The sequence below is a fragment of the Calidris pugnax genome, unplaced genomic scaffold, assembly GCF_001431845.1.
Source record: "Calidris pugnax isolate Ruff unplaced genomic scaffold, ASM143184v1 scaffold171, whole genome shotgun sequence".
In the NCBI taxonomy this organism is placed as follows: Eukaryota; Metazoa; Chordata; class Aves; order Charadriiformes; family Scolopacidae; genus Calidris; species Calidris pugnax.
The window spans coordinates 1,387,912-1,412,729 of NW_015091064.1; the positions used below are offsets into that span (position 1 = coordinate 1,387,912).

General features: G+C 37.2%; 1 protein-coding gene across 4 annotated transcripts in view; it reads left to right on the forward strand.

Moving 5' to 3' along the window:
• TRAPPC12 (trafficking protein particle complex 12) overlaps positions 1 to 24,818 on the forward strand; it is a 51,387-nt gene that overhangs the window by 8,005 nt on the left and 18,564 nt on the right. For all 4 annotated transcript variants that reach the window (XM_014956769.1, XM_014956770.1, XM_014956768.1 and 1 more), the window contains exons 4-6: positions 9,469 to 9,582; positions 10,453 to 10,591; positions 20,396 to 20,508. In XM_014956769.1, the coding sequence (XP_014812255.1) occupies positions 9,469 to 9,582; positions 10,453 to 10,591; positions 20,396 to 20,508 (366 nt within the window). The remainder of the gene's footprint in view (positions 1 to 9,468; positions 9,583 to 10,452; positions 10,592 to 20,395; positions 20,509 to 24,818) is intronic.

Consider the following 24,818-nt stretch of genomic DNA (forward strand, 5'->3'; position numbering starts at 1 on the left):
GCTTCATTTGTATCTGGCTACTGTTTAATCCCGTGTGAATGGGAAAATCACACTAAATGGCTCATCAGTATCCCAAATCTTCATACCACAGGCCTTCAGTGGCAACTCTGAAGCTCCTCTATTCTACCATACAGTTGCTTCTGTTGGCTTATTTTGCTGTTTTAACAAATACAGATTGCTACTACTTTCAAGGCTATTCCAGAACTTAATTCCTTTGGTGATTAATCAAAGGAATTCTAATCAATCCTCTCTCAAAATCTTTTTTCTAATCAAAGATAAAGTTGTTTACAACAATTTAAGTGTTTTGATCTCATGTTGCTTTTTAAGTCATTTTCTCTTCTCAGTGTTTGCTTCCTGCCCCCTGATACTTTGTATGGGTAGACAGCAATGACATTTCCACTTCTCAGATTTTCTTTTTAAAGGCAAAAGTAACTCTTCTGGTTCTCTCATCATGAATGTCTTCATAATTACCCTAGGAGCTCTTCTCGCAGTCTCTTCCAGTTGCAGCTAACATCTTTTTATTATCGCTGTCTAGAACTCAGACACGTTATATTGTAAGTTACATAACTTTCCATGTTAATAATTGTGGTTTGCCTTTTCTATTATTCTGATATTGTAAATCATCTGATCCCGGTTCAGTTACGTGGTCCTTACATATATTGACAACACTTCCTAGACTACATCTGCAAATGCAGATACCAGCTCTGTTCACCAGAGTCACAAAAGAGTATCTAAAATTGGATTGATTGCAGTGTACATCCTTGAGTAGTAATTTCTCACCTTCCTTATAAAAGTTCCAGTAAAATACATTTACTTGTACAAGTTAAAAGATGATTCTGTGAATAAGATGAGGTTAGTTCTCACAGCAAAGAATGTTGGAGACAAGTCCTTTTTGGTGGTTCATTGTGCAAACAGTCTGCAAAAGTTTCCTCGAGTACAATTAATTGTCAGAAGGCAAATGTTATCTAGAAGGTAGTAAACTGAACTTCCAAAGGTACACTTTTCTGATGAGACCACCAACAGCAGCATCATTTCTAAGATAAATAGTCATTCATGAGGAACTGAACTCAGGTTGTTAAACTCTGCTAACAAAATTATTTGTTCAGCATGAATTTGGTCTCTGTTCTATTTTAGTAAGATTTGTACCAGTAACCCAAAGATGGGTAGTTGGTTTATTGAGCAACTATACTTCTGCATTTTAAATTTCTACCATGGAATGTGTAACAGTCAATTGGAAGTTCTGGTAGACTAATGGTGGGGAGGTTGTGCAGTTGAACTAGTTTTACAACTTTGAGGCTTTTAAGAGATACAGGAGTGCTGGCTGGAGCAGTCCAGCAAAGCAATACTGTAAATCTATGTGCTTATCATTAAGGTGATAACTTGTAAATAGTTACACATCTGCAAAGGCTGTGTAGTGTAAAAATCTGTAAGTGTTTATATTATTCAACTGAAAACAGAAAACCTGCGTTTTCAGTTTCTGAAAAGTTTTATTAATCTGGTATAGGAACATGCATTTACCACTAGAGCAAATAAATGTAAGCAAGAGTTTGTCTTCCCAGCACTGCTTTGTTTTACAGCAGCAAAAAAATTAATTATACATACAAGGTGCAAGCTTCAATTATGTTAGTTCCTGTTATTCCATATTTTAGGTTGTTTACCCTCATTTAAATAAACAGCACAGTACTTCTTATAGAGATCTTTCTGATATTTTGAGTTTTAAGGTGCTTGCAGCCATTGGAGAATCACGTCTTTGATATTTGTCATACCTAAAAACCACTACTGTGTCTTGCTACTATAAAGATGGCCCACTTAGGCCCAGAGAGTGGTGGTGAATGGAGTTAAGTCCAGTTGGAGGCTGGTGACGAGTGGTGTTCCCCAGGGCTCAGTATTGGGGCCAGTTCTCTTTGATATCTTTATCAATGATCTGGATGAGGGCATTGAGTGCACCCTCAGTGAGTTTGCAGATGACACCAAGTTGGGTGGCAGTGTTGATCTGCTGGAGGGTGGGAAGGCTCTACAGAGAGATCTGGACAGGCTGGATCGATGGGCTGAGGCCAGCGCTATGAGGTTGAACAAGGCCAAGTGCCGGGTCCTGCCCTTGGGTCACAACAACCCCCTGCAGCGCTTAAGGCTGGGGGCAGAGTGGCTGGCGAGCTGCCCAGCGGAAAAGGACCTGGGGGTGTTGGTCGACAGCCGGCTGAACATGAGCCAGCAGTGTGCCCAGGTGGCTTGCTGATACAGGCATCCTGGCTTGTATCAGAAATAATCAGAAATAATGTGGCCAGCAGGACTATCCCCTGTACTCAGCACTGGTGAGACCACACCTCGAGTACTGTGTTTGGTTTTGGGCCCCTCGCTGAAGGAGGGACATTGAGGTGCTGGAGCGTGTCCAGAGAAGGGCAACAAAGCTGGTGAAAGGTCTAGAGAAGAAGTTTTATGAGGGAACTGGGATAGTTCAGCCTGGAGAAAAGGAGGCTGAGAGACATTATCGCTCTCTACAACTACCTGAAAGGAGGGTGTAAAGAGGTGGGGTCAGTCTCTTCTACCAAGTAACAAGGGATAGGACAGGAGGAAATGGCCTCAAGTTGTTCCAGGGAAGGTTTAAATTGGATATTAGGGAAAATTTCTACATGGAAAGGGTTAGCAGAAATTGAACCAGGCTGCCCAGGGAAGTGGTTGAGGCACCATCCCTGGAGGTATTTAAAAGATGGGTAGACATGGTGCTCAGTGGCATGGTTTAGTGATGGTTTTTGTTAGTGTGAGGTTGATGGTTGAATTCAGTGACCTGAAAGGCCTCTTCCAACGTAGACAATTCTATGATTCTAAATACGCAAAGTTTGCTTTAAATATGCAATTTTTTCTTCAAGCTACTAGACCAGGAAAGGGTTACTAACTACATTTTCTTAACTGATGTGAAAGTGCTCTACCAATGTAATTTACAGGGGAGAAGAATGTCATAGCTAGTGGAGGAGGACATTTTAATCACTTTAATGGTCTTACATGTAGAGTTAATGACTCCCTTTGAGTCTATTTTAAAAAAAAAAACTTTTTGGTGGTTCATTGTGCAAACAGTCTGCAAAAGTTTCCTCGAGTACAATTAATTGTCAGAAGGCAAATGTTATCTAGAAGGTAGTAAACTGAACTTCCAAAGGTACACTTTTCTGATGAGACCACCAACAGCAGCATCATTTCTAAGATAAATAGTCATTCATGAGGAACTGAACTCAGGTTGTTAAACTCTGCTAACAAAATTATTTGTTCAGCATGAATTTGGTCTCTGTTCTATTTTAGTAAGATTTGTACCAGTAACCCAAAGATGGGTAGTTGGTTTATTGAGCAACTATACTTCTGCATTTTAAATTTCTACCATGGAATGTGTAACAGTCAATTGGAAGTTCTGGTAGACTAATGGTGGGGAGGTTGTGCAGTTGAACTAGTTTTACAACTTTGAGGCTTTTAAGAGATACAGGAGTGCTGGCTGGAGCAGTCCAGCAAAGCAATACTGTAAATCTATGTGCTTATCATTAAGGTGATAACTTGTAAATAGTTACACATCTGCAAAGGCTGTGTAGTGTAAAAATCTGTAAGTGTTTATATTATTCAACTGAAAACAGAAAACCTGCGTTTTCAGTTTCTGAAAAGTTTTATTAATCTGGTATAGGAACATGCATTTACCACTAGAGCAAATAAATGTAAGCAAGAGTTTGTCTTCCCAGCACTGCTTTGTTTTACAGCAGCAAAAAAATTAATTATACATACAAGGTGCAAGCTTCAATTATGTTAGTTCCTGTTATTCCATATTTTAGGTTGTTTACCCTCATTTAAATAAACAGCACAGTACTTCTTATAGAGATCTTTCTGATATTTTGAGTTTTAAGGTGCTTGCAGCCATTGGAGAATCACGTCTTTGATATTTGTCATACCTAAAAACCACTACTGTGTCTTGCTACTATAAAGATGGCCCACTTAGGCCCAGAGAGTGGTGGTGAATGGAGTTAAGTCCAGTTGGAGGCTGGTGACGAGTGGTGTTCCCCAGGGCTCAGTATTGGGGCCAGTTCTCTTTGATATCTTTATCAATGATCTGGATGAGGGCATTGAGTGCACCCTCAGTGAGTTTGCAGATGACACCAAGCTGGGTGGCAGTGTTGATCTGCTGGAGGGTGGGAAGGCTCTACAGAGAGATCTGGACAGGCTGGATCGATGGGCTGAGGCCAGCGCTATGAGGTTGAACAAGGCCAAGTGCCGGGTCCTGCCCTTGGGTCACAACAACCCCCTGCAGCGCTTCAGGCTGGGGGCAGAGTGGCTGGAGAGCTGCCCAGCGGAAAAGGACCTGGGGGTGTTGGTCGACAGCCGGCTGAACATGAGCCAGCAGTGTGCCCAGGTGGCTTGCTGATACAGGCATCCTGGCTTGTATCAGAAATAATCAGAAATAATGTGGCCAGCAGGACTATCCCCTGTACTCAGCACTGGTGAGACCACACCTCGAGTACTGTGTTTGGTTTTGGGCCCCTCGCTGAAGGAGGGACATTGAGGTGCTGGAGCGTGTCCAGAGAAGGGCAACAAAGCTGGTGAAAGGTCTAGAGAAGAAGTTTTATGAGGGAACTGGGATAGTTCAGCCTGGAGAAAAGGAGGCTGAGAGACATTATCGCTCTCTACAACTACCTGAAAGGAGGGTGTAAAGAGGTGGGGTCAGTCTCTTCTACCAAGTAACAAGGGATAGGACAGGAGGAAATGGCCTCAAGTTGTTCCAGGGAAGGTTTAAATTGGATATTAGGGAAAATTTCTACATGGAAAGGGTTAGCAGAAATTGAACCAGGCTGCCCAGGGAAGTGGTTGAGGCAGCATCCCTGGAGGTATTTAAAAGATGGGTAGACATGGTGCTCAGTGGCATGGTTTAGTGATGGTTTTTGTTAGTGTGAGGTTGATGGTTGAATTCAGTGACCTGAAAGGCCTCTTCCAACGTAGACAATTCTATGATTCTAAATACGCAAAGTTTGCTTTAAATATGCAATTTTTTCTTCAAGCTACTAGACCAGGAAAGGGTTACTAACTACATTTTCTTAACTGATGTGAAAGTGCTCTACCAATGTAATTTACAGGGGAGAAGAATGTCATAGCTAGTGGAGGAGGACATTTTAATCACTTTAATGGTCTTACATGTAGAGTTAATGACTCCCTTTGAGTCTATTTTAAAAAAAAAATCATATACTGTTACTTTTGCACGTGATTAATGTTGTACTCTTACATATATTTGCAGATATAACAAACTTGGATACAGTGGTATGGCATACATACTCACTTTAGTAAGTTAGAAATTATCCGTAAAAATATGGGGGAGGGGTGGCTGTGTTCCTTTATTTCTAAATCAGTGAGCAATTTCCAAGAGTTTTTGTAGATGATTTGGGAGAATATGAGAGACACGAGTCGCACAAACAGTAACTGGGGGCTTGTGGGGGGTGTTTGCGTTTCTACACTAAAAAGCATCAATCCAATAGGATAAAATTTCAGGGCTTACTTCTGAGTCAAAATTGTTTACCTGAGCGACTGAACAGTGTTAGAAATTCTCTTCATGTGTCAGATGATTTCCCTTTCCATTGAACACGTTTTCTGCAGGTGTCCAATCTGCATGACTCTCTTTGCTTGACATAAGAATTCTACCTGAGTATTAGCTGTATTTGTTGCTTCACTGCTTTCAGTCAGGAAGACAGTGTACAGTATTGTATATGAAAGAGAAATATGAAGACTTTCGCAATCAAATGCCAGTGATTTTTTTTTCAACTGTAATTAAAAGATTAAGCAAAATTGACCTGCACAAGGAGACTTCCAAGAAACAGTTATACATGTGAGACAGTGGTACTCAGCTATTCGGTAGTATTGTTTTCAGTCCAAATCACTGAATGACTTCATCATTGAATGAAAACACATTCTTTCAGATATAGTGTAAACTCTGATAATTAAAGTTCTTAAGACACTTTGTTAGAAAAGGAAGAAATGTAAAAAATGTTTTTTTCTGGACAGACAACAGTTTTGGTTTGTATTGGGTCATTTTACTCAGTTGGAAGTTTTCTTCATTTCTGAATCTAAAAAATAGAACATCGTCAGTGCTTTTCTTGTATTTGAGCTACTAACATTCTAGTTTTAGTCACTGGAAATCTTTTCTATCCTACATCCCATTCCTTCGCTCCTCTTTGTAGAAAATAAGCTTATAGAAGGTATTGAGGTGTACAGAATATCTCAGTTACTTTTAACTTTGACAAAATGGACTAGAAACTTTACCAGATCTTTAGATGTGCATTTATCAGGATTTATAACTCAGTTTTTTTTACTCCATTTCAGATAGTTTTTAGACTGTTTTCTTTTATTGCTTTTCATAAATGGGGATCATGATCGTCTTAGTTGGGTTCTTATTTTGAAAATGGTGGAATGTAAGTCAGTAAAATGAGAAGTTGAGAGTTGATCCCATTACACTGTCATTTGTGTCTCTTAAAACTGCAGATACAGTATTTGGTTAGGTTGGAGGTGCGATCAAAAGAAGCAATAAGATAATAAACATACTGTACTTGTTCCAAAAAAGGCACGTTGGAGTTGTGTGCAAGGTAAGCTCTCATTCAAGATCGAGGAAGAAGAAAAAAAAAAAAGAAAGGATGAGTGAGGGGTTTCTGTAACACACAAGTCTATCACCTCAAGCGACATAAAACTTTTAGTTCCTACTTCTGTGGGGTAATAGTCTGACAAAATCCTGGCACTATGTCTACTTTTTTTTATTTAAAACTGGAGTCATTGTATTCAAATCTCAAACAACTTTAAAAGTTCAATGAAGAGATAAAAAATTATTGAGCTGGTTCTATCTTTCTTAAAGAAAAAAATAAAAAAGAATCCTTTTTATTTGAAACCTGTTTTCCTATGCAGTTTCCCCATCTGAAGGAAACCTCCCCCAGGACCTTCTCTGATTTTGTGAAGAAGACAGAAGTTCTGCAAGGAATAATGCAATCACATTGTCTGTTGGGTGGCTGATCTGCTTGTCCTAGCTTTGGTGTGTGTATAGTAGTCAGTACCAAAATGTTTTGGTTTTTTTTTTTAATTTTTGGTTATGTTTTATGGACCCAAAGAAATCCCTTCAGAAGTTAAACATCTGGACTAGTAGTGCGTAAAAAGCACAGAAATCATACAAGCTGGTGCCTTTCGTTAAAAGAGCAAGAGCTCTGTACTTTTTGTGAAAAAAAGATTTGCCAATGTCTGGTGTAGAAAGAAATTCTGTTAGGCCGATACGGTGTTGGTGAACTGTTTGACAATAATATTTGCTTGCCAGGATTTTCTCTAGGAGAAATTGTTTTCACACAATTGCTGCTGGAGGACCATGTCCTGATCATCACAGAATAATTATTTTATTCTTTGAGAATATTTTTCAGTGTTTTTAATGCTGTATCTGAAGCTGTAGTATCCATATTTGCTTTGAGCTTCTACCTATGACTTACAAACAAAATTAATCCCTATTACTTTCAGGAACAAGACCTGGGTTGTAAGGACTGTGTGGCTGTAGACCAAAGCAAATGTGAAAGGGACCTGCAGGGTTTTGGGGAGTGTTTCAAATAACTGGATAAAGATTTCTGGTGGGCTGGCAACTGTAAGTCTTGTACAATTTGCCAGAGACAATAATGTGTCGTACTAATTGCAAACTAAGTTATACTTCCAGCAGCCTTCTATTAAGCTTCCACAGAGACCAGCAGGCAGCTCTAATTTTGAAATCCTTATGAATGTAATGTTTTATTTTCCAGCAAAGACTGTTTGTACAATGGTCATCAGATTTGATTCCCCTGTCTGTCTTGTTCGATAAAGAAAAAGTACTTTTTGTCCATCCTGAAATAGAATTTTTAAAATTGTAGCTGCTAGGTTTGTCATAAATGTTTCATTATTATTTTTGGGTCCTAACTGTCACTTGGGAAAAAAAGCTGAACAGTTTTAGAATTTGTGTCTGTTTCTGTTCTAAGGATAATAAGAAAATAATTTTTTTCGGCAGAAGAGGAATAAATTTCAGGTAATCCATGTCAGTGTCTTTCAGCTTTTCTAAATTGATACGGATACATGTTGAAGGATGTTACAAATGCATTATCAATTCCTGCTCTTCGTAAGAGCATAGATGTCTCAGAAACTGCTATGCTGCTTTGTGGTCTTGCTGTCAGCCAATAGATGTCTCAGAAACTACTATGCTGCTTTGTGGTCTTGCTGTCAGCCAACTTCTGTATTTCCAGTGGAATTCAAATTTTTATCTGGGATTTGACAAGGCAGAGGAGAGAGATGAGGTGGATCTCTGTAGTGGCCCCTTGAACTATATGGCTGCAAACTGGGGACCAGAGAGTATGAAAACTCTTCATCTTTACTACTAGTTTTTATGTTTGCTCTATCGACATGTTTTCTAAACTCTAAACATTGGAGAGAATTTAATAAAATACCAATTCAGGGTGAGCACCTGAACTTTGCAAGCACCAATATGAACATATTCTATTCCTGTACCTTTCACCAGGCAACTTACCAGTTTTCTATTACTTTTTTTTTTTTTTTTTTTTTTATAGGAAGCTATTTGGGAAAAGGCTACTTTCAGGAACAAGACAATTTGTTTTATAATTGCCTGCTGGATACATCTCTTGAAAAACTCTGCTGTATGACAGAAAAGCATGATAGCTTAAAACATGTAAAGCATTAGCCTGTGTTTTAAGTTTTTGGTAGTGTTAGCTATTTACATGGCTGCATTACTGTATACATTAATAGGATTGCAGTGTGACAAGACAGTTTGTCTTGTCTAACTAGTAATTATTTTGTTTTATTAATGAAAATATATATAAGAATATTTTTAAGTTAGCCGTGCCATGGAAATTCAAATGTTTACATTGTATAGGTGAAACAATTGTTACTGTTCTTAACCATTTTATGTATTGTATTGTTTCTTGTCCTTTGTTCTTAATTGATGGGAATTCTGTGTTCTGGGCAATGTTAGGAAAGTGTTTTCATTAAACGAACTGCACTGGGGGTTACAATCTGATATACTGAAGTCAGTGAGGCAGGAATAGGTGTTAAGTGCTTTATAACAGTAGTTATAACAAGTAGAGTAACTTGGATGCGGTTATTGAAATATGGCTTTTTTTTTTCTCCTTTTGGAGAGAAAACAAAATTGAATATTATAGTCAGGTATATTAGCAAACGTGATATAGCTTTAAGTTTAGAATCTCATATGATGTTGTATATTCTTTTGTTTTAATGGTCTGATAATATTAACTCTTATCTCATGCTTGATTTCACTTTCTGCCTAATTAGATGTGCAACTTTGACAAATGACATTCTGCTTCTCACCGGCCAGCTCTCCTGACCTTGTCATTATTACTGATGGGTACATGTAGCTGCTTCAGGCAAAATAAGCAGTTGGGCATTTTAGGGACTTCATGATTTTGCTATTTACTCTCTTCTTCTTCCCAGAGCAGTAAAAACTGGAGGGCAGCAGTTGACTTGTGTGGGCGGCTTCTAGGTGCACATGGTCAAGGCTATAAAAAAAGTGGACTGCCTACTAACCATACAACAGATTCTTTACAGGTATGTTTAAAGATACAACCTTGTACAAGATACAACGCTTTTTTTCCAGCAAGATTCACAGTGGCATGTTTTTTTAACGTTATCTAACTTCGTTTCCTAATTGACACCTAGAAACTGAGCTTATTAAAGCATTGTAGCAAATTACTTTTTCTGTTTGCTTATGTAAAGTAGGTCTTCATTCAAAACAAAGCATTTTTTTAAAGTAAAATTCTATCTTGATTGTATGTTTTTAAAGGTAACCAAACTAGTCAAAAGGAATATGTTTTGCTAACTTGGAAGACACATTGTGCTAAAGTTTATGGATGCTATCTAGATTGTGAATTTATAGTAAGTTTTCAAATGTTACAAGAATGTTTTATGATTATAAGAACCCAAATTGATAAAGGTTCATGAAACATTACAAGGGTTTTTCTGAACAAAATATGACCAGATGACAAGTCATGGTTCTGGGCCTAGTAACTATTAAGCTAAAGGAATTTCACTGAAATCATAGCAGATTTTAAGAGTTGCATAAAATGGGAAAAACAATTAAAAATCAGATCAATAATTCTTACGTGCTAGCTCAATTTAAAGAGAGATGTTCTAATTTTGAAGCAGGCTAGTTTTTAAACCTCATCTTCAAAATCTCAATACCTTTACAAACAACTAAAATGTCAGTCCTCTGGGTTTTGATTTAATGATCTTGTGAAAGGTATTCTGTGAAAAAGCATGTAAATAGAAATCCCAATTCAGTAAGTAACAGAAACTCTTTACTCAACTTTATCAGAAAAATTTAGAAAGTTGAAATTGTGTTTGGATGTGGCTTGAGATTGAAGTAATAACAGACCTTGTTTTTTCCTCTTTTTTTTTTTTTTTTGTATTAATTTTTAGTTGTGGTTTGTAAGACTCGCGTTGCTGGTAAAACTGAATCTATTCCAAAATGCAGAAATGGAATTTGAACCATTTGGAAATTTAGACCAGCCTGATCTTTATTATGAATATTACCCTCATGTATACCCTGGACGAAAAGGTAATATACTTGATTTATAAAATGCTTTTTATTTTTGCTATTCTTTCCAGTCATTGTAAAATAATGGATTTATTTTATATTTTTTAATTCTAAAGCATTGGTGAACTTTGGATTGATTGGGGGTTTTTTGTTTTTGTTTTTTTTTCCCCAGAAGAATGTGATTAACTTTATTATTTTCTTACATTCATCCAGGTACTAAAATATGCTATTTTAACACTCGCATGTCCATGCGCTTTCTTAGGTTTCCTGGTTTTTACGATTATGAATAAGAAATTAGAGCTAATTTGATATTTTTCCTTAATAAAAAAATACTGTTTAAATGTAAAATTATTTGCTTAGTAATCGAAACTAAATAAAGATCAGTAACATGCTATGTGTACAATTGTTGAAGAGGAAAACAGACACCACAGGCCTCATTTCTTTATAAGCGGTTTATCTCTAGTTATAATTGTACTACTTCCCACCGCTCCCAGTAGCCAATAGGTTAACCAGATACTTCCACTACCCAGGATATTTTAGTCCTCCAGGAGTCTGAATTTGAAAAATTACTATTTTTAAGAGCTATTTCACTCCTGTTCAGGCTATTTTGAAATCTTATTTTTCCTAAATCTGTTATTTAGAAATAAATAACTCTGATGCAAGTACACTGTTGAGTGATCCTACTGTTTCTTGGCGTTCATATTTGAACCACAATGTATAATAAAATGCTTGTAACAGTTGTAATAGGCAGTGTCACTCTGAAAAAAATATAGTCTATTTTACGTAGGTGCTTGTAGTCTCAATGAGGAAAGCTAGAAAGACACCGAGGTTTCGAGGTTGCTGAGGAAGGGGAGTTGGTGTCAAGAAAGCTCAGGGTCTTTTGCAGAAGATTGTTTCATCTGTTTAGTGATGCAAGAATCAATTGTAGCCCAGCAAGGCCAGTGTGGACTGCCTAGAACAAGGCCATCTGACCTTACTCAGCATCTTTCAGGCAATCACAGGCAAAAATTTCATGTTTTGCTTTGAATATATTAACTGCACTGAGAAGGAACTGTTTTATTTTTGAGAGAGAGGTGTTGATCATCAGGTTGGACAGCTGTATGGATCTGGTTATATTTTGGCAGCTTTGCACATGACAAAGTGTTGCACAGAAGTAGTCTTCCCTCAGCTGTATGTATGTTTCCACATCTTTTTTCAGTATTAGTTAAGTTATTTTGCGTAAGAAAAGAATCTTTGCAGGTCATGTCAATATTTGAGGCATTTCAGTCCTCTTGCCATGGAGCATAAAGCTACCAACAGTTCTGGACAGTTTGGCCAGCTGTTACAGCCACCCGTCGTGTGACTGAACTATGGATCCAAACTGTCTTTGCAGCAACCACTCAACCACCACAGTTATTTCATACAAATTATGAAGTTGTCAGTGGTAAAAAGGTGAGCATAAGCAAAATATTCTATTTCATGATTATATTCCTCAGTTCATTTTTTTACAGTTGAACATACCAACTGGGACCATAATCTGATCCTCTTTAAGGAAAATAAGACCAAGGTTGGATGGAGCTGACATGCTGGTTGTAGATACCTCATATAAATACAATGTGATTAAGATGTAGGAAGATCTATCAAACCCTCCTTATGTAGTTTTGAGGAGATGGAGAGATGCTATTTGCAGGGATGTAGAAGAAAGCAAGCAGTTCTCATCTGGCCAGCATTCAAGTGTGCAGTGCTGGATTATGGATAAAGAAGTTTTGTATACATGCATCATTAACCAGCTAATTTAAATAATAAAGTGGATATAAATCATTCATATATTTTGGTTGATATATGTTAGTATGAATTCACAATCCACTGGTGTTTGGTAATTTTGCAAATCGTTTTGTGGTGTAACAAGCGTAAAAGGAAGAGTTTTGTTTCAACATTTTAATTTTGACTCATGGTCTATAAATGGAGCAAGCACTTTAAAATCAATTTAAGAAATGAGAGTATAGATATAAATGATGTATGTATTAGATGTAATGCATACAATATTTGCATCATTTCTTTGTATTCAAAATATTCATAATAAGAAATTAACAAATTAGAAGGTTTTATGTGTTTTCTGTGCTTGAAGTAGGGAAAGTTTATATACCCGAGCTTCTTACAGTAGTGAGGATAGTCCCTCATCCATTAATCTCTAAGAAATACACCTCCAAGAATTTAAATTCCAAGTAAATGTATGAGGAGTGGAAGATGTTTTTTTCCATTAATTTAACTTACTGTGCCCGGTAGGTCCTCTTAATTTTCCTCTGAAGGTCTCCCAAGGTTCTTCCCTTTCGGCAACGCTTCTAATATCTGTTTTGTCTTGAGACTTTTCGTGGCATTTGCAGCCGTGCTGTGTGTTGATCCCATTACTGTTCTTCATCATGGCTGTAAGATTTAATCTTTCTAAAGTCTTCCTTTCCTGCTTTCTACCAGTCAAGTCTCTTTCTGTGGTCACCTCCGTTGCCTGTAGGTGTGTGCTGTTGGGGGGAGTAGGATCTGCTGGGATCCTTGTATCAGCCAGTGAAATTAGTTAAGTCATTCTTTGATCATTCCCATTTGATATGGGGCAGAGAGCATCCCACTCTCATTTTCTAGTAATATCTCTTACAGATTTATTTCTTCTAAATTCATCTGTGGAGAGAAGCCAAAAAGCCTGATTATATAGAATTTTTTTGTTTTGCAATAGGTAGGTACTTAGTTTAGGAGCTCTGTTCTGTACTCTATGGGGTATATAAGGCTGAATTTTTGTCATCATTCTTGTGAGTAATGGATTTCAGGATTTATTTTTTTTTAGGGTTTTGTCTGACCCACTTCTATTCATATTGTTTGTTCCTGTGTTCCTCGTGATACTTCATAAAGTCTCTGGTACGCTAGATGGGCTAACCTGAGCTATCCTTTCCATTGCTAATGCCTGTGCGTCTCTAAAGAGAGAGAGAGCCAACAATTAAAATGCAACATTAAAATGCTATCTCATTCTTTTATGAGATAATTTGGTCTTGTTTCTGCTAAATAGACCGGTAAGTTACAGAAAAGTTAATGCTACCAAAATCAGTGTTCTAAAGCTACAATAATTGAGAATAATTTATTTTGAACTGCAAAGGAAGAAAATAACCCAGCGCACAAGTGAAAATAGGACTTTAATTCCCCTGACCAGAGGTTTTTGTGTATAGGGGTGGGTTTTTTCCTTTCCCCTTTTCATTCTCCTTGTGATGGTACAGCATCATCTGTATTTCTCTAACATGAAGTCATTCTTTCATTTTTCTGGCGGAAAGTGCCTAAATAAGGAGCATATTCTTAAAAATTTAGTTGTATGTGGTCTAGAAGCTTCACAATGTACACCTTCCCATGAACCCTCTTACTGATTCTAACACAAGGGTTTTTTAAGGTGTGGTTGTGTTCCGACTAGCGTGTGCTGCAGTAGGTTGATACTTTCAGGTAGACAGTGACAGTTTAAAAAAATAATACTTATGTTATGTATTTATAAAATATATATATTTCTCTCAAAGTAGTGGGAGTCTAGACATCGCTGCTACTTTTTTAGCATATTTCACTAGGTCTATATTACTTTTCTGACTTTACCAATATCCACGTGAGTTAGAAGTTTTAGCAGAAATACATCAAAAAATTGATACAAAAAGTAGTTGGCTGTATGAGATTTCATTTTTTTATATGTCCTTATTTGCTCAGGCAGGGCTCTTAATTTGTTTCTTTTATTCAGTTTTGAAATTCAGATCTCCTGAAAGGAATCCTATCACATCTGGTCTAGAACTGTCATTCAAGCCTATGTTGTAAACAAGTTTTCAGCTCTGACATCTAAGGTGAAATTTAATAAATTATTATCATTACATTTAATAAGCCTATAAAATAGCAAAAGTTGTAATGCGAAACTTGCCATATGTCTGTTGACACAGAGACATTACGCTTACTGTGAAAACACTCAGAGCTACCTTCTACCTATGAAACCAGCTATATGACTTGAATAAATACCACTCAAGTATTGTGGTTCCAGTTGGCTTTTCAGAGTAGACAGACTTGCAAATAGAAATTTTTCTACAATAATACAGATATTTTAGTTAAGAAATGTATATATAATTTCAAGGGGGTAGTGTGCTGCACTTAATTGTGCTTTCTTACCCAAGGCTATGTAGTCTCATTGTAGACGGTACCAACTTTTAATAGTATTTCTTAAGTGAGCGAGTAACTCTAAATTCTGCCTTACTCCGGTTATCAGTAGGTAAGATTTATGGTGATCCCTCTGGGGTAGCGCAATTGTTGCAGGGTATTTCTGCATTCTTTCTCTTCTGTTTTTCTTGCTTCCGTGCAAATAACTCCAGATTACTGACAAAGTATTTTTGAAACCTTTCAAAACCAGATCTTAATTCAGAATAGCTGTGTTCTTAGGTCAGGTGCATTTTAAATTGTGACATATATGAAAACATGCCATTTGAGATAAAATTTTCGAAACATTTTCTTTCCATGGTTACAAACAACTAGGCTCCTATTTCTTCTTCAGTCTGCAATTAAAGTAATAAACAAAACCTTGGCAACTAGTCTGTTGAATCTGGATTTCTAAGCGTGCTTTTAATTGACAGCCAGTGAGACCAAGATTCACAGTTACTATATCATCCCTCTTAAAAATCCCCTTATAAATTTTGCTGTTGTAGAATTACATAAAAGTGTTTGTGTGCATATAAATGCAAGGATATACATCTTGTGTGTATACCTATCATAAGATTCCACTTTATCCTTTCAGTAAATGATAATTTGCTCTACTGCTGCTTTTTGGTATTTAAGATTTGTTGAATAAGCTGTAGAATGCAGATCAGAAAGCATTTCTGGTTACTGATTCTACAGCAGGAACACACGAAGATAAAACACATAGCCATTGGAATCCTCGATTTTTCTACTCTAAAGGGGCTGCAGATGAGGGCTGCAGTTTGAATTTGATTGGCATGAGGTGATGTTTATGTTATGACAGTTATGGAAATGTCCAGCTGTTCATAACGAAATAGAAATTGAAATCTGTGGTCTTAGAAAATTCTACCTGATCTTACTATTTATTCCATCTGTTACCATGCTTTTGGTGTATCTGTTTTCCTTTCAGCTGACCTTTTTTCACTTTTTAGCTTTGTTCTTTATATGCTGATAACGTAGATATGAATGAGATTAATTCATGCCAATGTGACAATCAAAAATAATATTCTTTGGAAAAAATATCTCTATTTAAAAGCAATAGCTAAGAAAAGAATTGTCTTAAACCATTTTTCCATTATGAATTTTTTATAGATTAAATTATTATGAAACCCCTAAAGGGGAGCAACAGAGGTCAACTGTAAAACAGCAAGCTAGAAGAAGACTTAGTTAAAATAAAATCTCAATACAATAACTGCAGGATACTGCCCTTTGTTGAAATCATCTAGGCTTAGTTGATGTGGTTGTGCTGTATAAGGTGGCATTACTTCTTTGGAAATCCAAAGCATGAAGTAGAGAGCAAAATCCATTCTCCTGAGCTCTTCAGTAAACATTTTAATTACAAGATACGCTGCTTGTTTTAAATATTTCCTTGACATGTTGCCTTCTTAAATTCAGTGCTGAGTGAAATATAATGGAGGACATGGGTTTGGTTCCAAGTAGTTTTGCAAAAGGCAGCACATGCCAAAATCCATTTTATTTTACATAAAATTCTCTTATCCCTAGTGAGATAGCACAGGAATATATATATATATGCCCACTTGTAGAGGAGCCTATTACAAAGAAATATGTGTCACGCTGTGTGCCTTAAATACGTGGCCTCCCAGTAAGCAAGTAGGTGAAATCTTTCAGACAATATACTGTAATTCTTAATCTAACAAGTGCATGTATTTCTGTTACAGTTTAGTGTTAATATAGTCAATCTTACTTTCTTGTTTTGTTATTCTCCCAATGTAACTATGTTTATTCAGGCAAGTGTAGGGTTTTTTCGCCTAATGTTGATCTGCTTTTTAATTAAATTTTGTACACTGAATTCTACAACTTGCCTTGCAGACCTTCCTAACAATATTATTATTGATCTATTAGAGTCATCAACAAATCATCACTTACCTCTTCCCAACTGTTTTCTTATTAACCTAGACAATGTGAAATGAAAATCACAGTGTTTTCTGAAGTCCCAGACACACCTTTTTTAGATCTCATTTCTTTTTTGTTTGTCACCATCTTCACATTAAAATATTAGGGAATACTTTTTTAATCAGAAGGCTCAATTTCCGCATTTGCAAGAAAGAATGGAAGTTGTGGTTTTGTAGATTTGTGTGCAGTTTCTTTTCCTCTCGTATATACTTTGTAACAACAGGAATGAGCTCCTCTACACTGTTGTTCTTGCAGCAGAAAACGGCTGAATGATGAGCCTTTGATGCAACATGATACAGTGTTGTCATAGGAGAACAGATCCATGTCCTGTTGTTTAGACCAAAATTCTTTATGAGCTCAGAGTTAACTCATTTAAATGTTCAAAGTCAGCACTTTCTGTGATTCTCTTATTTTTTGCTTTTTTACCTTTTTATCAGTAAACTGATGTGACTCACTGAAGTCATATTATGGTTTGCCTTCACCTTTTTCATCTCCCGTTCACCCCATGAAGCTGGGCTGGGCTGCATTTCAAACCCATTATGCTCATGGTGTTCTCATCGCCGTGGTGCACACACAGCTACTTTGATAACAAAGGTTCATAACCATCCACCCTCTGAAAAGATTTTTAGTAACTTCCTGTTGCTCCTCTCAGGCTCTTTCTTGACATCTTTGTTTCAGACAAATTCAAAGATGTTTGTTCCAGTTTCTTAGATTGAGAAAATTATAGATTCAGATTTTGGATGCTGGAGACAATGCAGAAATAGGGTACTCTGGGGTAGAGGAGTGTTGTCAGTTTTTACACACCTGTTAACCAGGAGTTACAGGATTATGTTGGTGAAGAGTTCTTTTCACGTGCATTTTTTTTCATTACCGCCACATATTTCTTCCTGATCCGTGTATATAAATTGTATGGGCACTTACTATCTAAGTAGTACTCATTGCTACTACATAAGTAGTGCTTTACCAAATCTGAAGTAAATTTATGGTCATTCCTTTTAACCAGAAAATCAGTTTATTAATGTGGGAACTGAATTAGATATTTTACCCATACCTCATATCATCTAACTAAAAAGAAGCTTACTTGGAGACAGAAATATATCTGGGAAAATACACTTAACCAAAAATCTCAGAGTTTCTCTTTTTTAAACAGAGTATTTAAGGAGTATGTCTGGATGAGTGGCTTGGATAAGCGCTGCAGATTTTTTATGAACAATTTGCTTATCTGATTTGACTTGAAGTTACAAAACTCTGTTTACATGGAGTGGTAAGACAGACTTACCAATGGTAAAAGCTTGTTTCTTTTCTCTTTTGTTTTCCTCAGTTCCCACACTTGTGTGAGAGCACACATACAGTTGTGTGCTTTCTTCCAAAAAAAAAAAAAAAAATTTTCTATTATTCAGAAGGATTACAGGGAAACTGAGGAAGAGGGCAGAAACTGTTGGCGCTTCTGACATTTTAAATGAAGTTAGCAGCCTGTTTAATAAGCAGTAACAGAAACTCACTGGATGGATTTGCTGTATACTTACAGTTAAGTTTCTTGCAGGACACTAGTTATGCCATGAGTTTCACAAAGAAACAGATGCTAGAGTTTTAGATCTTCCTGCATGAAATAGTAATATAAACTATGGTTTGAAAAGTCATTACACTGACTACCCTTACGCCATGGGCCAGCTTCCTCCTGGTTATCTTTGAGACTCGTCATCACACTTGATGTGCTTACTAAGGATCACACTGGAATGCCTTTGGTCACATGCTCTGATGGAAAGTGGTTGCGAAATAAAACATTAATAGAGTACATTTTGAAGTAATATAGTTCTGAATGCCTATTACAATGGAGGTCTTAGTTGTAATAGGAAATAAATCAGATTCTTATGGAATCTAAGTTGGCCTGGAGTAGCATTCATCACTCTGACATCCTCTGACACCGCTTCTGATGATGTAGATTGGTAATGGGTTACTCCTTCCCCTCGCGTGGATGGTAATAGTGTGGTTTCATTCAGCAATATGTAAGATCAATACTTTACAAAATATGCAATACTAAGAAGTGTTTTACAAAACATTATAAAACTTTTATTAAAATGGATAACGTGAGACATTTCATCTGCGCTCCATTAAATACTCGTCTATCTGTACGTTGAGCTGTTCTGTTACCAATTCAGATTTGCAGTGTGAGTATTTATTGAGTTGACCTTTTGCCACATTTTACAAGGGAATGTAATGATACAAATTTCTTTGGAGTTGAAAATGCTAGAACACAGTCATTAACCAAAAATGTTGATAAAACTTTAGATTCCTTTTGTTGTATATCTCAGATTTTCCAAAGCTTTGCTGATGAACAAAAGTTCTCCCCTTCTTACCTTTGCCTCAGAAGTCCTGTTGAGTGCAGCAGCAGGTGCATGGTTCATGTATTTGCAGTAAATTAAGACTATTCTTAATTCTTTCTCTTCTTTCTCTTTGGAGAAAAGTCTTTTTCTCTGCAGCTTTTGTCAGGGTTGCTGTTGGATGATGGAGTTAGAACTTGGTCAGCAGAGGGGTGGTAGAGGTGGAACCAGCCCCAGGTGACATTTGCTTCCATAGGTTTGCAGTGCAGGTTCTTAGGTTCACAGTGTGTCTACAAAGCATTTTTTCTGTGGTGCTCTGGCACAGAATTTACTCTTAAATTATTTTTGCCTTCCTTTTTGTTGTAGTTCACCCCCCACACTCTGACTGTGTCTTTACTTGTGTCATGCTAGGTACTGGTCAGGATACATACATGGAATGCTTCCTGTCTTTTGTTAATGATTGAATAACCTTTCACTCTTCTCTTAGCAAAACTGCCTTTGAAAGTCTTTTCTTAGTCTCTATTCCATGTATGATGATGCATGAAACTTGTGTGTACGTCTGTTACGAGAACACAGCAGTCACGGAAGCCACAGGGAGTAGTTAGCATTGGCAAAAGAGTACTTATGTAGATATAAGTGGCTTACTCTGAAGGTCATAATTAGTGAGTTTTGTGATTAAAATTTTGTCAACCTTTAAAAAAATGTCTAGAGGCAGTGACTCATTGTATATAGCATTTACCTCTTTGAAATACAGGCCTGTTAAGAAAAGGTGCAAAAGCCTTTATGAGAAGCTCCTGAGTCCTGTTTTGGAGAAAAGATGAGGCAAGAGGTGACTTGAGAGGGAAATCCCCTTAGAATATGTCTTAAGTAAGCAAATAAGTTATGTTAAAATATTAGAACTGTGGCACAGTATGTTGCGAGGCCTATTTCCCCGTTATGCTAGTTCTGATTGGTTTTTAATAGTAGCGTTTAGTTTGTGTACAGAATTATTGTCTGTGTATCAGGATAGGCAGTTACTTTTTCAGGTAATTTTTCAATATGTTCAGGTAAACTTTTCAAGATGTTGCACACACTACGATTCCCTACAGCTCCTGAAACTGCCCTTGAAGTCGGCCAGGATGCTCATAAATTTAGAGGATTGGGTCATTGGTAAATGTGTGTTTACCTATTTAAAATATCTTACAATAGATAACGTCTTATAGCTGAGAAAATATTTGCTATTTTCTCATCTTTCACATCTTTCATCAGAAGAAAAAGATAGGAAGGTAAAATGGACTTTGTGTCATATACATTAGTGAGAAATACTTTGTCTAATGTAGGCAAATCACAAACTGACCATTATAGCAAACACATTTGATAAAATTAATTATGTTTCCAGGTTCCATGGTTCCTTTCTCCATGCGGATTTTACATGCTGAACTTCCTCAGTACCTAGGAAATCCTCAGGAATCACTTGACAGACTGCATAGCATGAAGATAATCTGCGCCAAGGTAACAGCTTCTTTATGCACTAACATTTCTTAATGTTTAAGAAATATATTTTATGGTACTTACAAAGAACATTGAGTTTCAACGATCGCATTTTTTACTTCATCTTGATACAAGTAAGGAACTCAGTAACAGAAGGCATGAAGTGCTTCCATTTGAGGATACATCCTTCTCTCCTCTGTGGTACCTCTGACCAAAATGAGTAGAACAGAGGGCACCATGGTTCTGCATAGTTCTTGCTTTTGTGCTTTTACCAGACAAGACATGGAGAACAGTAAGCAGATGTGTTTAAGGGCAAGTAGGAGAGCTTTCTTCCCTCACTCAGCTGTCTCCAGCTAGCTCAAAACGCAGTTGTTAATGATCTTGATCCTTAAAAAATAGTCTTGATCCTTCAGAAATAGTCTGAGTAGCTGGTTTTGGAAACAAGACTCATTTGGGAATATAAATACAACCTGCTGAGTTTGTTTTGGTGTGTTTGTTTTGTTTTGTCAAGTGCTGTAATACAAAATCATGGCCTAAATTGTAACATGGGATGTGTCGGTGCTGAAATTGGAGAGATGGTGTTGTGACCACTAACCTTATTCACTAAACCCAATACCCTTGACTGTTAATCTTTCATCATTAGAGGTTTTTTACAGAAATCTTTCCCAAGTAGTCTAATGCAAGAGTGACTAGGAATGTTACAGTGTGGTAAATTCTAGAAGAAATGCAACATTATTGTTTTATCTGAGACACTTGACATTTCAAAACTGTATGTAAGATAAATACATGTGATTAATTTTTATTTTCAGTATTACATGGAAGGTTCCTGTATTTACTTCTGAAAATAGTGTGGATAACAGAAGTGAAGGGATTTGATAATTGCCAGTTGTGTACTATAATGGCCTTATGTATATAAAATCAACTTGCTTCTAGCACAGTAGTTACTAGGATGACCCAGTGTTTACAGTGGAAAAATAACAGGTTTTGTATTATGAGGGAAATAGATGAAAGGTTTAGGTAATAAAAGATGAATGTGGCATTCGTTACAGAGTTGGAAAGAATTGATTTGGAAGCAGTTGAGAAGCAGCCCAGAAGTGCTACTTTTTAGCACTTCATGAATGCTGTTACCTGCTCATGACCATCTCATCTGACAATATTGCTGGCAGGCGGTTCTCTCCAGCCTTTTCCTTCATAAACAGTCATCTTCAATTTGAAGTAATTTTTTTCTTCTTGGAAAAGTCATACCTCTCTGTTGCAGGATTTCACAGTGCTTCTACTGATATTTGCCTACCCCAGTCTCCAGCAGATCAGCTGTTTCACATCTTGTTTTTATGCGATCTGATATTAAGTGCTGCATTTTCTCCGCTCAGGCATGAAGGTGCCACGAGATTCCAAAAACTTAACTGGTTTCTAAGTTCCTTTATCTTGTAACAGAGAGAGAAAATGGTATGAATGTGAGCAAGGAAGTGAGTGCTGAGCAGGGCGTTCATCAGCCATCTGGCTTGATTTTTGGAAAGACCTTATCTCAGTTACAGTGTGACCAGCCGTGATTCTCCACAAGATTATTGGTCAATAGAGGAATGAAAGAAAAGGAAATTTACTCCCCTCCTCTTTCTTTACAAGACCTTAAAGTCACGTACAACCTTGAGGTGGCTCTGCCTGTGGTCTTTTCCTTGAAGTGCATATCCTTAGAGCATACCCAGTGTACCAAGGAAGCTTTCAAACTGCAATACAAGATTTTGTTTGAACAAGAACTAGGCTGATTATTTGTTTAAATAAGGGAAACTCAATATACTGGAGAAGCTGAAGTAGAAATAAAGGAGATTTACAAATTAATATATACATATTTCCCTGCCTGTTAAGTTCTTCAAGAACAGATCTGCTTACTCATGTTTTCATTCATCAGCTTACAGTTGCCTAGGTCACTATGAATTCTGTGTGATCCCTCGTGCCCTTGGGGAAAGCTTCTTTGAGGCTGGCTCTACAGCTTCCACATACTCTTTTGAGGGAGGAGCCCCCTCTTCTCCACACTTGCTGTTGGCTGCAGATTACCTCTCTTTCTCTCTGCCTTCCCGTGTCTGAGCTCACAAAGTTTCTCCTGGGTTGGCATGTTCAGTTGTGGGCAGAAAGAGAATGATCTCCCTTTGCCTCTGACAGCTTCCACTAGAGCCAGGGTACAGTAGCCAGGACAAGCCATTGTCTGTGCTGCTGGATGCTCCTTTTTAAAGTACGGTACACAGATAACTACAAACGAGAAAATAAAACATTCCATCCTTCACAAGGGACTATTTCTGATTAGTTATTCCAGACACCTCATTGCAGATTACTTCATTTGTTTGCATTCAATTAAATACCTTGTCTTTTGGAGCAATTCAAAGACAACTGTAGAAACAAGAGTGTGGAAAAGGACAGCTTGTAAAGATAAATACATTTTTAAAAGACAGTTGTAAATTGGTGATAATTTAACTGTTTGAAGTCAAGGTTGGCTGACAATTGTTTATATATATATTTTGATTTCTGTATAGAATGCTGTTAGTTGAATAATCTCGATCTCACCTGGAATGCTCAAGAATAAAGTGCATGATAGTTATGAAAACCCATGGCATAACCAAGAAAATAACATAAAGGATGTACACTCATTAGTCTTAATAGTTGTATATGACACTTGGGAACCATTTGGGTTATAACAGAATTAATTGGGGAGCTTTCAACCAAAAGCCTCTAGTGTTTTACTTCCCTATTTTAAAAAGTGGAAAAATAATCTTTGGTCATCTGTATTTACAGAAGGGTGCACGAATAGTCATTATGTAAATGAGATGATCTTGGAGTCATAAAAGCTAGAAGAGAGAAAAGACCTATTAGCTCACCTAGTCTGTCTCTCTGCAATGCAAGGTTGTTTTCTAGTTTTTAATGAGGCAGCCTATGGAGCCGAGGCCACATCCCCTGGGAGGCTATTCCAGGCTAATGCTAATGCATTCTTATCACAAGAAAATTTGTCTTGCTATTTTGTTTCTCTTTCTTAATGTAATTGTGTTATTTCTGTCTGATACCTCTTTTTAACCTGCTAAATTCCCTCTTGCCTTCTGTTGTACGTGTTCTACAGGCACTTGTCAACTGTGGATCAGCCATTAGGCTTCAAGATCTAACCATAATTACCTTGTTACTATTTTGGTAACTTGGTCTCTTCAGCCCCCATCAACTTGCGTATTTCTGGTACCTGAAGCAGGATTGGAGGTTGAGTGCAAAAACATAGGTTTTATTTTCCTTGTATTGACAGTAAAGTTTTTATCTTTTCCAGTATTCCTGAAAATTTGTCATGAAGATCTGGTCAGGTATTTTACATCTCTGCCTATAGGTGCAACATTGGGGAAAGAAATAATCTGTAATGCCAAATGCCTGTTATGTCCTGGGGGAGGAATCCAGTGAAATTGTTACCGTCTCTGTGTTCCTGGTCTTCCCAGCCAGCCTCAATGACTTCCCATTAATTACTTCAAGGAGTTGTTGCCTTTATAGATCTGCCTTAAAATAAATGCTCACCAAACAGCCAAGCAGTAAGAACAACAATAGTTTTTTAAATCACAAAAGAGTTTGTTCAAGTATTCCTTTAAAAATATAGATGTGATGACTTTAGTGCTAATGCCACTGAGAACAAGCTGATTAAACTCCTCCCTTGTTTGTACCTAAGCTTCTGGGAGAGCTCTGGAAATACACACATCTCAGAGTGTAGCCTATTTTACTTTTTAACCCTAATCCTCCAAGTGACAGAGCTGCACTGGGCTCTTCTACCAGGTGGGTGGAGCAGTGGCAAGTGGGTTAACAGTCCAGCTTCTTAAAATAGCCTCTGCAAAACTTTTCAAAAATACTTTGTGCTATTTGTCCATCAGCTTCTCCCTCTGTAGTTCCACCACTCTCCTTCATGAGTAGTTCTGCTCCTCCCTGGCCCTTCCATACACACTCTTCATATCTCCTGATCTTCTGTTTTGCTTCCAAATTGATGACCTTTTCAGTTTCTTTGGTTTTGCTTTGGTGGCGCACATAGGTTAGGAGTTAACAGTATACAAGCAATAGATAGGGAATGAAATGGAAGAATCAGTGAAATAATACTAGCCAGTAAAACTAATGAGTGTGTATTTATTGTTACTCAAAACAAGAAAAAGCACAGGTCATACATAAAACTGGTGTTCAATGTAGATGGTAGAAGTGTTCAGTCATATTTCTCTTTATATTGCGAACCAGAATGTTTAGAGCTATCCCATGTGATAGTGCTAGAATAAGCTTTTAACCATCTGTGGAAAAGTGGGATGAAGGGATTTCCTAAAATTAAATATTTC